The sequence below is a fragment of the Balearica regulorum genome, chromosome 7, assembly GCF_011004875.1.
Source record: "Balearica regulorum gibbericeps isolate bBalReg1 chromosome 7, bBalReg1.pri, whole genome shotgun sequence".
NCBI classification, from domain to species: Eukaryota; Metazoa; Chordata; class Aves; order Gruiformes; family Gruidae; genus Balearica; species Balearica regulorum.
In genome coordinates, this window is record NC_046190.1 from 37,455,842 (window position 1) to 37,469,160 (window position 13,319).

The 13,319-nt window shown below is 42.5% G+C and overlaps 1 protein-coding gene across 6 annotated transcripts in view; it reads right to left on the reverse strand.

Annotated features, from left to right (window-relative positions):
- Positions 1-13,319, reverse strand: part of MICU1 (mitochondrial calcium uptake 1) — a 104,051-nt gene that overhangs the window by 84,405 nt on the left and 6,327 nt on the right. For all 6 annotated transcript variants that reach the window (XM_075758985.1, XM_075758984.1, XM_075758981.1 and 3 more), the window contains exon 3: positions 8,085-8,246. Coding sequence is in view for 4 of the 6 variants with exons in the window: in XM_075758981.1 (XP_075615096.1) it covers positions 8,085-8,245 (161 nt within the window). In the remaining 2 variants the exon portion in view is untranslated. The remainder of the gene's footprint in view (positions 1-8,084; positions 8,247-13,319) is intronic.

The following is a 13,319-nucleotide window of genomic DNA, read 5'->3' on the forward strand; positions in this document are numbered from 1 at the left end:
CTTAACTCATTGCTATTAATATTTAAAAAGAGTAAAACAGGGCAATAGGTGTTATCACAGACCTGCTTATTTAGACAAAGACTGATGCTGGATGGAAGAGACAAGATGATCTAGGCTTTCTAATTAAAGGAGGGTAAAGAGGAATCTCATGACAGTCAACAAGGGCTTATGAAAAATAAGTCTTATGATAAATAGATGTCATTTCTTGATGAGATTACCGGTGTTGTTAATAATCACAGTAGCATTCACTTAATAAATGCAAGTTCTCACACTGTATTATTCCACTTGCCACTAAATGATATTGTGATTAATAAGCCAGAACAACACAAAAATCAACATGAAACATTCAATGGATTAAAAACTGGTTAATAACATGCTTCAAAATACAAGCATTTGATCATTAACGAGTGGCCGAGCTTCTCCCAAGCCTTGACCAGGTTAAGTTCCTGGCCCTACACCACCTCTTTTATTAATGAGCTAGAGGATGAAGTCCCTGGGTCCCCTGCCATCTATCAGTAAAGATTCAGAGAGCACTAGAAATTACAGTCTCACTTGCTCAGTAAGCTCTGCACAAGCAAGCACACAATACCCATCAAGAGGGCCGAAGAGCGAGGGGAATATCCAGGCACAATGAACAGAGCCATGTTTACGTGACTAGTTCTATCCGTACTAGACATTAATGCCTGTGAAAGCCACTTTGCGCTTCAGTGGATCGTCAGTTGATCATAATTCCTAGCGAATCGTTGCAGTCTTAAGGACAAACACAAACCTTGTTTGTACAAGTACAGGAATCTCAAGTCTAAATATTAAATAATGCTCCTGTTCGGCACGAATGCAGCCCTCCTAGGCTACCGTGCTCAGGCTCTTCAGCTTTTTAGCATCTTTTGTCCTCTAAATTCTACCCAATCAAAAGCCACAAATTAAATATTTAGTAGGGTAAGTTTTTCAGTGTCAGAGAGCTTACTCCTCCCCGGCTGAGATAAAGGAGTAGATTGATCATAGCCTGCATTCCTGCTAGAGGAACAAGCTGGAAAGCTCTGTAACCTAATAACAAAACCAAGAAATGGCTGAAAGTAGGCACTAGCATACAGCAAGGCCGAGAATAATGCAGAGCCTTGTTCACAGTGCAGATAATTAGCAATTTCTCTGAGGTACAGATTCTCTTCCCGCAATGGTTTCTAAAACATCAAGCTTGAGCGGGCTCCTCCCGCTGAAGCGGGGGGAAATAAGCTCTAGCTCAAGCAGGGCTTAGCCAAGGCAAGCAGAAATTCTGGAAGTTGTCTGTGTTACATCCACTTGCACCTTCAACAACCGAGGAGCTCATTTGCACTGAAGCACTATTCACTTACCAGGCATGTTTACACATCACACATGTATATGTGATGTTATACACATCAAATATCAACTAAAGAAAAACTGATGCGAGTTGTAACTTTCAATATTTATCTTCTCCAAGTTCCTTGAAAATATTTAGTTTCTCTGCAAGGACAGACAAGTCAGGTCTCTATACTAATATAAAATGTGAACACCAGTTCATTAATCCCAAACACACTATTTTCCATCTAGTTTAACTAGTCTGTATCTATAATTAAGCATCGTGAAGAACTTTTGAGAGAGAGCAGCCCCATTACCCAGTTACCTGGCAGGAAAGGAACATGAATTCTCATCAGCATCTGTTCCCTTTCCCAAACCATCCGCAATAATGCGACAAGCCATTAAGCGAAGAGGTGCTACAACATTCATCACTGCTGGCATCTGGTTTTGCTGTGCAAACTACAGGCTCAGTCCTGCAAGGCAGTAAGAAATGGGTGAGCCTATTCACACGCATGGAGCAAAGCGGGTGTTTCCACACCAGAGCATTTTATAGGCTCCCAACAAAGTGTTTGTCTACCTGACACTGCTACTCAATCCATCTTCATTTCCATCGAGGAGGACAGGAGAAAACAAGAGAGTAAAGGCAGAGCTAAGATAAGCGGTGTTGCCCAGGGACTACAGTTATTTAAAATAATTTTTGAGAGAAACTCGAGCAAGCCAGTGGGGAAGAAGAAAGGAAGAGCACTCCAAGCATCTGACTACTGACTCTCACAGCTGGAACGTGCAAGATGGAATTATTTCAATACAAGGAACATCACATTGCTTTGGCTACCTAAAAGAGTGTGAAACCTTTAATTGACTGATGGGAAAAAGTATAAGGACTAGAAGATCCCTTGTGGGGGAAACGAGATCACTTCGAATTTCTTAATTCCCATGAAACCTGGTCTTTAGCTACAAGTAGACAGCAAGGGAAGATCGTGGGAGGTCAGTCAGAGACAGGGCTAACACATCACAGCTTGCAGGCCACACTGCTATTCACACCGGCAAGACCAGAGCAGGTCATTCCTGGCACCACTTTTTGCTCTCCAGCCTGTTCACGCAGTTGCATACTTCTGAGAATTGGGCCTCATGCTCTTAGGACAGAAGTCCCGATGAATTCAGCCCCAAATCAAGGAGGCAGTAATTCTCCACTATGTCTATTTTAATACCAATTAAAAACCTCTGCTCTAAAATAAACTCTAGGGTACTTCACAGCATTGTTCCCTTCCAGCCAGTACCTCATGCAATCCCTCAGCCCTTTTGACTGAAAACAGATGGGCTATGTCACATTAAACAAAGCCTCCTCACCTCACAAGCCTTTTGTTCTCTTCAGCTGGCCCCACGAGCAGCAGTAACATGTGTAACATGTGATCAATCCCATATGTGGTCTAGACACTAAAAAAAAAAAAGCATATAGCTTGCACCAGCAAGTCTCAGCAACAGCCAACTGTGGGAGACAGCTGAAGCTGTAGAAGTTTGCCAAAGTAAAAAGCAATAAAAACCCCCCAAGATTAAGGCTTTAAAACAGACATTACCCTAATTAATGAACATTATACCCATCTTTAGTTTTCTGCCTTGCTTCCTCCCTGCAGATCCAACCCTTAGCACAGCCCAGAAGAGCAGTGGTGGACACTGAACGTCATAAGAAAGTGACAGCTGTGACAAGACTAGACCCTAATGGGGTGACACTCAATGACTGCATTGGCACTTAACTTCCAAATCAGGAACTAATCAAAACTAAGTGATAGTTACAACTTCTGCACTTCCTCTATCGAGTCAGGAAATTATTCCCTCTACTCCACTCCCAAATGATGTGACTCCTCGGAGAGAGGCTGCTTTCCAGACAGCTACTGGAGGACAGCCAATGTGCTCCTGGGGATGAAGGCAAGGTGAGCAGGTATTTTTAGTCATTTGGAGCAAAGGGGAGACAGCAGGCACGGACCTGACCACCAGAGGGCACCCGTATTTTTTTAAAAAAAAGTTTAAAAAGTGCCATTTTCAGTGACATTAAAGACCCAGGGTTCAAGCAACGATTATCCGATTATCCTATTGAGAGGCAGGATCCAAAGTGTAGTCCCCATAAAGTCACAGCAAACCAAGACTATTCGGGAAGCAGTCTCGTCCATTTCCACCTGGCTTCTCTGCACAAATCCCAGCTCTGATTTGCCATGCAATATTTAAATAAGAAATCAGTGAACATACACTGATCAAACTGTAGGGCTTGGCAGGCTTAGGGCAATACCTGTGCTTTAAGCTCTGCAGGTCAGCCAAGGTCATTTCCTCCTTCCCAGGCAGTTCAGATGTTTTCCTAATTGACTCTGGTTTTGACTTTGGCTTATTCCCTGGCATCAGATTCTTTCCTTCGCCTGATACTCATGGGTAAAAACAATATGAAGCCAAAAGCCACCTGAAAGGACACAGTGCTCTTTGAAGATACCACTCAGATCAATGTATCTTCAAGCCTTAGGAGAAAGCCTTCAGCACAGCAATCCCAAGGGTAGTCACTTAAGTCTGTCATCTCTCACAAAGAATTAAAAAAAATGGAGCAGAGGTCTCAAAATAAAAATAACCTAACATGGATAATACTCACTTTTTTTTTGTCTTTTCTCTCCTACATCAGGTTAAGTAGTACCTGACACATCTATAGCTATAAAACAGGTTTCTCCCCTCTTGATTATGATTTATGTGGTTTCCTTTGTTTTACCAGAACAAAGATTTTTCAAGTCTCAGTTTCAGCTGGCATAAGATATTTCCAGCAATTCTGCCACTGAAAATATATTCTAAGCAAATTACTCTAAAGCCCCAAAGACACTGATGCAAAAAAGCAAGGCATTCTTAAACAGAGTTAGCTAAAGGCTGATCTAGGCTTCAGAATTAATTCCAGAAGCGCTGATGGAGAAAAGCCAAACACAAAAAGCAGTGAAGGTCAGCAGAGCAAGGAAGACAAAGGGTCTTTCCTACAGAGGATCTTCCAGTAAAGCAATTGGGCACTTGATACAGGGCGGCCAAAGGAGAGAAGGGTGGAGAAAGAGAGGAAGGGTTGATAAAGATGGAATGAAATCTGCCGAAGTGGCAGCCAGCACCAAAACAGCTCAGTTTGCTGTCAAGGAGCAGAGCCTGAAAAAGAGCTTGTAACAAAGTGAGAATATACCCATCTCCGAGCCCTGGTGGTATCTCAAGCCTAATTGCTTCGCCTTATGCACAGGATGGAGCAAAAGGCAGAAGAGCACAGAATAAGGCCAAGGGGAGGCAGCAAAATAAGACTGGGTACCACATTAGACACAAACATGCTGGTAGCAAAGGATCTTGTTGTTAAGCAACTTCCAGAGCAACACAGATGTCTTGCCCTTATTCTTACCGCCAATATATTTGCGGAAAGGTAAGAAATTAAGTATAACTAAATACTTCCAGTCAATCAGGAAGAGCAGTGGTAAGCCTCTGCTTACAGAGATCCTTCTGTGCTCCCCAAAGGTACATTTGCTCCCTTACTTCATTCAATACCAGGCTGATTGAGCGACAAGCTTCAGCACTGAAATGCCAATTTAAGTGCTTTCAGATGCCTGCTGCCCACAGATTCAGCCAGGAAGGTGCATGACATAGAATGTATCAGCAGCCACTTAATAACACTCCAAACAGGTATTTGGAACTACAAATACAGAATTACAAGTTCTACACTAGTATCAGTAACACAGTATTTTTTATAAACATTAAGCTTGCCACAAATTGTGAGGTTCAGTACTTCTCACATATTAATGACTCATTTAGATTAGCCAATGATTGGGCAAAGATTTATTTCAATTAATTAATTCAGTTCATTATACCAATGCCCAGATACTTAAATGCTTCTGTTGCCAGCTGGAAATCCTCAGAGTTTAAGTTATTGCTTAGAAAGGGTAAACTTCATTAGTCTTCTAAGCTCAGTTATTCGCATTGCTGAAGTATTCTTCACCACAGCAGAAGACAGCAGCGTTAGCTACTCCTGTAGTGTAATTATTTAGATGAGAGATATTCCACCAAAAGCAGGCAGCAGGAGCTCCTGGAGGACTGCAAAGGCAACAAGACCAACACTCGCCTGCAACGGACGGCTATGCACAACGCTACACGCAGATCCAGATCCCACCAACCCAGCTCCCACCCTAGGAAGACACAAAATAAATCTTTCCTATCTTGCATCATACAACCACTTTTATATACATCTCTTCAATCATTGATGTCTCTTCTACCTCTGTGTAGGCTTCCTTTTCCCAGCACTGGCTTCTGATGCTGCTCAGAGCACATCCTACAGAATCAATCTGAAATACACTGGTTTCAGGCTGCGCAGGACAGTCCAAAACTGCCTGAGAAGTCCTGTCTGTCTGCATGCTAAATAGTGGAAAGGCTAAGTTCACATACAGGCACCACCATATAAAACCCTTTTAGCAAGGTTCACCATCATCAGAAGTAGGAGAAAGCCACGCTTAGGACCTGCTGGACCCCTCAGAAGCTAACTGTGCAGCACAGGAGAGTTTCACATCACAACAAAAGCAGGTTGCTTCACCAACCGAAGGTAAACAAGCATCACAGGTCATGCCCCAACAGAACTGGTTATGCAAAGGACCTCCCTAACCTGCTTTCCATTTAAATACCACTGCACCATTTATTAAATCAAGTTCACTTACTACTAAGTGTAAATACTCAGATGCACATGGACATTTCTCTCTGTAGTCTATACATTACATTTTCTGTGATACTTGATTTATTCGATCCCTGCACCCTGGCTACATGTATTACCTATTTACCTTTTACAACTAATTCATTATACTTACTGCTACTTACTGTAATAACTCAGGATGTAACTACCTGAATAACCCAGGATGCCATCACCAAACATTCTGTATTCACCTACGCTTATTCTTAAGCTCTACCGATCACCCAATTTATATATTGTGAAAGACAAAAGAAATTTGCAGTTCCTCCTCCCTCAGTTATTTAAACACAATGTTAAAATTCCTATTTGAAAGTCTGTTTAAAACTTCTACAGGTGTCAGTATGAAGTATTTTCTACACCAACATATCAGTTTTGTTCCCCCTCATATTTAACAGCCAAGTAATTAACTGAATTAATTTCCTAAGCCTGGAGGTACTTCTATTTCACAGTTACCAACATTGTGGATTTATTTCATGGCAAAGAACTACTTCAAAGTCTGTACAACTCTATACAGTGCTTTACAAATTCATAAGAGACAAAGGAGACTGAGCAAGGAAAGAAAAAAACAAATAGTAACAGCAAGTCAGTCTCTCCAGATTGATGAGGACTGGGGTGATCACAGACTACGCTACTCCAAAGAGGCTGCCCCTCTCCTTTATCTGATTTTTATCAGCACTCCTAGTTCAGTAAGGTCACACCTGGCCACAGAGCCCAGGGGCCTCCAAGAACAGCCAAGTACTCCAGGAGCCAAAAATCACTCCCAGAAATCACCCCGACCAGCGTTCCGCAAGCACCTTCCTCCTGATAAAAGGCAAAACTAATAACTGACAATTTGGCTGTTTTTAAAAGCAGGAGGAACCTCTTAACTCGGTGTCTTTGGGACAGCTTTACATAGGACATGACGTCCTATCCACTTTACAATCATGCCGAGGATGTTTTAAAGTGGGAAAAACCCCGCTTGCTTCCCTGCCTGAAAAGGGGTGTTATCCCAGCCTTCCCTGCAGTGGCGTTCAGGTCCTGCGGATAAAGAGGCACTTCATAAGCACAGATTATTAGCAAAATGCAGCATAAGATGACACTGTGCTGGAACACAGTGTTCTTCCTCGGCCTGAGCAACTCCTTTTAGCAGATAAAGATTTGACATCTCTAGGAACAGCCAGAACAATTACCATCATCTTTCTCCCCCTTGCATTAAAACTAGAGTCTTCTAGCCATGACACAGGTGAGCACAGAGCCAGCAATAAATCACCTAAATATTGGAATGAAAATAAGATGGGATTTCAGCAAAGGCTTTATTTTCAGACTCTAATTGCAGCCACGAGCTCGAGTGACACTGCTCCCACGTTTTGAGGGAGGAGAAGGGAGTCCTTGATCTATTTCAAACGTGGGATGCGCCCAGGGCTCAGCGAGGGTCACCTCAGGCAAGCACAAATATCCCCTTTCTCCCCACAGTTATGGAAACAAGCTTTGAGCCTCATGGCCCACAAATGGGTACGCTCAGACTCTGGCCCGTAAAAACCACCTAAGTCCTGCATGCAGCTAACTTACCACCAAAAGATGGATTGTTCTGCTCCCCTGCTACATTTTATATATGAAGCAGTCAGGAGAACACAAAGAAAACCAGAGTAGCATCCCCTGGCCAAGCATGCTGTGCCTAGCAGCCTTCCCAGAAGCTGAAAGCACTATGTTTTCACCCAGCTCAGTCAAGTCAACCGATTTCTCTTTGCACAACACCACAGACCCACGTAACATCATCACACAGCGGGAAGGCAGGCAGCAAACCCCGCCAAGGGCAAAGAGCCCGTGTGCGGACGGCTGCAGAGGAAAACTCTTCAGCTCTGAGCTTTTTCCCAACTCTGACTATTCACAGCAGCAGAGAAGCTCCACAGGGAGTCACCAACAGCCATTCCTTCCATGCAGCAGAAGCAGGACAAGCAATAACAAAATCTCCCACAGATCTTAAACCCATCTGCAGGTACTTGCCACAGGACTAAAGCAGCATGAGGTCCAAGGCAAAAAAAAATAAAAACTATATATATATTACCTCTGCCAAAGGAACCTGGCACTTGCTGTTGCTGCAGTTGTCCCTATGAAAGCTGCCGCCACGAGCCTACGCCTGGTCCTGGGGTGATGTGCCGTCCCATGGTAACGCCGGGAAACAGCAGACAGCCCTGCCGCAATGGGAAGAAATCGAAGGCGAAACATCCTGTCAAACAAGAACAACACATTAGTAAAGCAACACGCAGTTGTGGACTCTCTTCCAGCTGTGGACTCTCGCGCTGACCCTCAGATTTGCTCACATTTTTCCTAAAATAGGAAAAGTTACAGAAAATAACTGTCACAGAAGTTTATTAGTTGTTCTGAAATAGGTGTGTAACCTGTCTAATAAATAGCAAATTACGAGTATTACATATTGGCACACACCTGGCTGACACACCTTGCTGTCACATCCCAACTACTTACTCAGCTGCTCTTACAGCATTTTCCAAATTCCTCTTCAACCTTTCCCCAGCATACTTCATTAAGAGGAAATATTAGCACTCTCCCGCTCAAGTGCCAAGGCACACAAGATGCAGGTAGATCTTGCAAGCAACTACAGCTAATAAGAGCCATTTGGCCAGAGGAAAAGAGACACAGTTGGATTTTAAAAGGCAAATTAAACCAAATAACAAGCAAACCTACCACACAAAACCCAACCCTGTCATTTGATATTTCCCTAAGAAAACCCTACTGTTCTTAAATCACTTTTTTTTTTTTTTTTTTAGCTAGCCTGGAGCAAGAACATTTATATTCAACTTTAAGTACAAGGCAAGTTTCAAAGTGTCAAAACTCGTAACATACAATCCATACCCCCTGAGACACGCAACAGTACACAGACAAATGAGAAACCAGAGCTACAAATCTCAACATTATTACAACGGAGAAATCTGAACCGCAAAAACGTTGCCTCACCACACACACCAGCTACAGGAGACAAAGCAATTTTTGCTAGCTCACAACATCGAAGGTGAAGGGTAAATGTTGCCATTGAAAAGAAAAAGTGCTGCGTCTTTTAGTGAAATAAAGGGGTTTTTCCCTAACTGATGCAAATGCAATTTTCCCCATTGCAGGGACAGCCTTAAAAAAAGAAATTGGGAACAAAATGGTAAAAGAATTCCCAGGACCAGCAAAGACATTGGAAATGGACAGCAGGGGAGGAGTGGCTCAATTTTTTCCTTTTGTTCCCCATTCTTGCTCTTCTATTCAAATATTCCCAGCAAGCGAATAACCACAGAATACAAAAATAAAGTCACATTTATTGGTTTCTATTTGCTTTTGCGACACAAGATGCCACCACGCTGTTCTGCTAAACCATTAGCTTCCAACAATGAGAATCTCGGGACCGCTTTGCGCAAACCCATCTTATGCATGTGGTGTGTTATCTCATTTCAGCTATAAAAAGTTGAATACATTACTGCCCTTTTCCGCTGATTAAAGCAACACGCTGCTCAGGATTTTGTAATGTCAACCAGTGATGTGAACTTGGGAGGGGAAGAGAGGAAGAGGAAGGGGAAGAAGCACACAAAATATTCATTGGATAATTTTGAGTGTCAGAGCTCAGTATCTTTTAAGGCAAGAGGTGGTGGAGACGCACCTGAAAACTTCACAGCGCAATCAAGAAATACACGGCGAGGGGAAGGAAAGCGTAGACAACGAAAAATCATTAGCAAATCCCTTATCCGGGATTTTTCCCTATCAGATCTCAGGCTTTTGCACGGTCCTGGGACAAGGGAGATAGGAGCAGCACTCTGGGTGGGTAGGGCAAAGACACAGGGTGTCCATCCCTCGCACTCTGGTTTACAGGCAAGTACCACGAACGCTGCTGCCCACAGCTAGTGCATCTGAAGAGCATCCATTTCATATTCATCTGTGCACATAGTAAAAACCAAGTTTGCGGTCGCCACTACCATTTTGTTTATTCCTTTAAAAATAAATCGGCTTGAAATTAAAGTTTTAATGGAATACAGCCAGCCAACAGCGCTTATTCTTCTCCAGCTCTGAACAATAGAAGATTTTTCTTATGAAAAACAGCTCTTATTTCAAACTTAACATTATTCCCATCCTACACAAACCTGATGTTCCCATTTCATCTCCAGGGATGAATTTCTGTTACATATGCAGAGAAAAATCTGCAAGTGTTATTTGCACCAACAAGCTATTGTTGCCCTTACTTGGGTTCCCCGTCCTAATTACAACTTTATATGCATAAGATGTGATGGATAAGGGAAGTGCTGCCAGTATCATTTAATCAGTCAAAATGAAAATCAAACCCCACAGTGCTTACTTTTGAGCCTGAAGATATTTTTACAACATTTCAGATTGTTGGCTTTAGTACTGCATACACGTTTACTCTGCCTGAGCCCTAAGAAACACGAAATTATCTGCTTTGTCCAAGTAATCTCCATCCTTGATGGTGCTGGGATGTTCACCCAGAAAGTGCTCACTTGGTAGCAATTGCCCAAGAGAGCTGAAAGCAGGCAGTTCCCATAACAACCCTCAAATAAAATAAAAGGTACCCTTATCTCGGAACAAAACAAAAAAAGCACTTAGGAGCTGAATTTTCCATGCTTCCCATCTGTAATTTTACAATCTCTCATAATTTTTAATTATATTTTTTTTAAATCAAAAGCATCATGGTATTTGGTATGTTTTGTTAAAAGCTTCAGATATTTAAGTTAAGATCATTCAAGAAAGCTGGTGCTCGCTTTTATAAAGATTAAAAATGAGCATCTTGTCCTAACCACAGCAATGAAAAGCTTAACACCATGATCTGCAGCAGGGTAAGGAATAAAACTGAGAAAAAGTATAAACCACCCATATGATATGATTACAGTTTACAATAAGAAACAACCTCAATTCTTGCCCGATTTAATGTAATAAATGATTATTATTTTTTTGTACAGAATACAACAATGTAGCTCAAAGAAAAACAAACAACTCCGAAATACTGAAAATAAGGATCAAACATAAAAGTCATCATGATGTTCTAGCATTACTGCTACAAGGAATCTGTAGATCATATTTTTGTTTCTAAGAGATAAGCCAGTCTTATCTTAAGTTCTTGCTCAGAACAGTTCTACGGATACTTTCAGAAGTTGAATTCATATCCTTGGACAAAAGAAATAATTGGGCCTTTTTCCAGAGAAGAATGACATACCTGCTTTTATTTATGCCACAAGACATGGGCATTATTTTTTTAAGCAGAAGTGTCAACCACCAGACTTGAAGATTTAGAAACAGAAGTTTTCTTGCCTGTCTGCTCCACCATTAAATACAACCTTCTCCACCAAAACCCAATACTCAGAGCCCAAACATTCAAAAACCTAAAAAAAAAACCAACAAAAAACCGCCACCTCAACCCAAACTCCCACCAAGAGAGACCTGCCAGCCCGTCCTGGTCCCTGGCTCTCTGTCCACTTCGGCACCGTGGTTTTGTGCCCCGACTCCAGGGTTTAAGTTGTGTTTCTGCCCCAGATGCTACAGCAGCAGCTCAGGGCCCTGCTCTATGGGTACATGCAGCTGGCAAGATGGAACAGCATAAAGCCTCAGGTACTTGTAATTTAGCATTAAACGTGTTAGCATCTTTGACATCCAGGAAACCCACAAACCCACTAGGAAAGTACCACTTCCGATCCGAGACACGACGGGCATCACTCAAACTGAGGACATCCAGATTGCTTGAAAAGAAGAAATGCAAAATTATTTCAACAGCTATACACATTCTGGCTTGATGTGGATATTTTATTTCCCCGAACAACAATCCTCTATCCAGTAACTTGATTTGCAAGGAAATTCAGACAGGCTCTCAGCTTCTCCCCCCTGCCGCGTCGAGAGCATCAGCAGTCCAGCCCCAGATTTTTTCAGGGCACGTAAGAATTGTCACATCCCAACTTTATTGCATCCTTTTCCAGATACCAAAAGAAAAGAACAAAAACATTTGCTCATGTTTTTCCAGCACCCTAATTAGCTGATGGTTTCAAGACTGAAAGCACTAAGCAGCCCAGTGCAGGGAAAAGGGACTTCTTCACACTTGAGAACTCCACAGCACTGAACTTTTTGTAATCCTTTTTGGCAATCCAGAACAGCCTCGGTTTTTAAGATGATACACACTTAAAGCAGCTTTCTGATGTCGAAGCTGTCCTTGGTGGTACAAGCACGTGAGAGGGAGAACAGTGACTGAATAAGCTGACAGGTGTTTAATTTTTAATCGGAGAAGGGTTCAGAGACACTTTTTATTTCAACAATTTTACTAGGACATGGTAAGCCTGTGCATTAGCACAGAATGTCAGTTGTGAATTTCAATGAAAAATGTTGTTGTGAAGTAAGTTCTTCTCAAAAAAGATTTGCACTTCCGAGGCATTGCTTAGGCATAAAGACTTCTGCAGGGATGGAGTCACAAAGAACTGAAAGAGCCTCCTGGAGCTATATGTTAATTAAAAAGCAAAGTTTGACGTTGCCAGAGCGCACCGAGACTTCCTGAGCCAGCAGCCGCTGTAGGAAAATTCCTCACCTATTTCCATCTCAGCCCCTGTCAGTTATACCTCACCCCTGCTCAGTGAAGCCAGCAACGCCGGCTCCAGGAGGCGTGGGCTGCCCTGAAGCAGAGAGCCAGCAGAAGAGCAATGGGTCTCGGCTCCCAGCTCTCCTGTCGCCATCTTCTCAAGCGGATTATTGGGAAGAAGGGAAGGAAAAATTGTAATGGGGGAAAAAAAAAAAGAAGTATGACAAATAAATCCAACAGGAAGGAAAAGTCAAGACACAAGGGAAAGGGCAAAGCAATCAGGAGAGAAGTTTCACCATCAATGCTAATATAGAGATACTTAAAATAATCTGAGATACATAAACAAGGCGGGGGGGGGGGGGAACCTCTTAGCAGCAAACCTGCCTCCACCAAAATTATTAATTTTGACTCCTCCTTCCCCCCCAGTTCTCCATACTTTCCATTTACAAACTGGTACAAGGGTAATCCATACAAAGGGTGCCCGGAGGTGGATTCTGGCTACGGAGGCATCCGGATCCACTCCTTTCCCCATCCCCAACAGAGGCCGAACCGGTCCTGCTCTTTTCCCCTCCTGTAACTCCAAATTTTCACCTTACCCAGTGCAATTTGCAGATAAAGGATTACTCACATTACTTAAGTTATTAGTTTACTAAGATGCATAAATCAGTTTTGAGAATGAAAATGAAATCTAGCAGCAAAAGTAATTTCTTCTCAGGTATGAGATTGGGGCAATATTTG